The sequence below is a fragment of the Charadrius vociferus genome, unplaced genomic scaffold, assembly GCF_000708025.1.
Source record: "Charadrius vociferus isolate BGI_N301 unplaced genomic scaffold, ASM70802v2 scaffold38, whole genome shotgun sequence".
In the NCBI taxonomy this organism is placed as follows: Eukaryota; Metazoa; Chordata; class Aves; order Charadriiformes; family Charadriidae; genus Charadrius; species Charadrius vociferus.
The window spans coordinates 229,113-229,926 of NW_009650176.1; the positions used below are offsets into that span (position 1 = coordinate 229,113).

The 814-nt window shown below is 54.2% G+C and overlaps 1 protein-coding gene across 1 annotated transcript in view; it reads left to right on the forward strand.

Annotated features, from left to right (window-relative positions):
- NKX6-2 (NK6 homeobox 2) overlaps positions 1 to 814 on the forward strand; it is a 3,988-nt gene that overhangs the window by 2,289 nt on the left and 885 nt on the right. The window contains exon 2 of the mRNA XM_009892736.1: positions 39 to 211. Within this exon, the coding sequence (XP_009891038.1) occupies positions 39 to 211 (173 nt within the window). The remainder of the gene's footprint in view (positions 1 to 38; positions 212 to 814) is intronic.

Consider the following 814-nt stretch of genomic DNA (forward strand, 5'->3'; position numbering starts at 1 on the left):
CCCCGTCTCTGACAGAGCTGTTTCTCCTCCGCTTTCAGCTCAGACGGGGATGGTTTTGGACAAGGACGGCAAGAAGAAACACTCGCGACCGACTTTCTCTGGGCAGCAGATTTTTGCTCTGGAGAAAACCTTCGAACAGACGAAATACTTGGCAGGACCGGAGAGAGCCCGCCTCGCCTACTCCCTCGGGATGACCGAGAGCCAGGTGAAGGTAGGTCCCCGCGGGGCGCCGGGGCCGCGGGCCGGGAACGAGCTCTCCCCGCAGCCGCCTCCCGCTCGCCCGGGGCGGCGCTGGGACGTTTGCCTTTGGCAGTCGTTATCAGTGGCCGTTGAAACTACAACCGTACAGGGATTATTTTTTTTATTCAATTATATTTTGAATTAAATTTGGATATTAGATAGATTTTAGGCCAGTTTCTACATAATTTATTTTTTGCTTAGAGTTCTTTGTGCTGCAAACGATTTAAGAAAAAAATAATTAATATATATATTAAAAACCCAACAAACAAAACCCAAGCCAAACCCCAAACCAACCCCCCCCCCCCCCGCAGATAATTGCTTTCAACGGTCAGTTTCCAACCGAGACCGCGTCCAGTAATTGGCACAACTTTACCTCGCGTAACCGCGCACATTTTTTAGCGGAGACCTCAGGTGCGCCGCGGCGGTGCAGTGCGCTGAGCACCGGCGGCACTCACTTTTCTGGCCGCGGTATTCCGTTTTCAAGAGATGGCTTGTTCCGCGAACCCGCTGCTTTCGCTGTCGCGCAGCTCCGGCTGGCGACATCCCCGCAGGAGCCGGGCGAGTGCCCCACGCG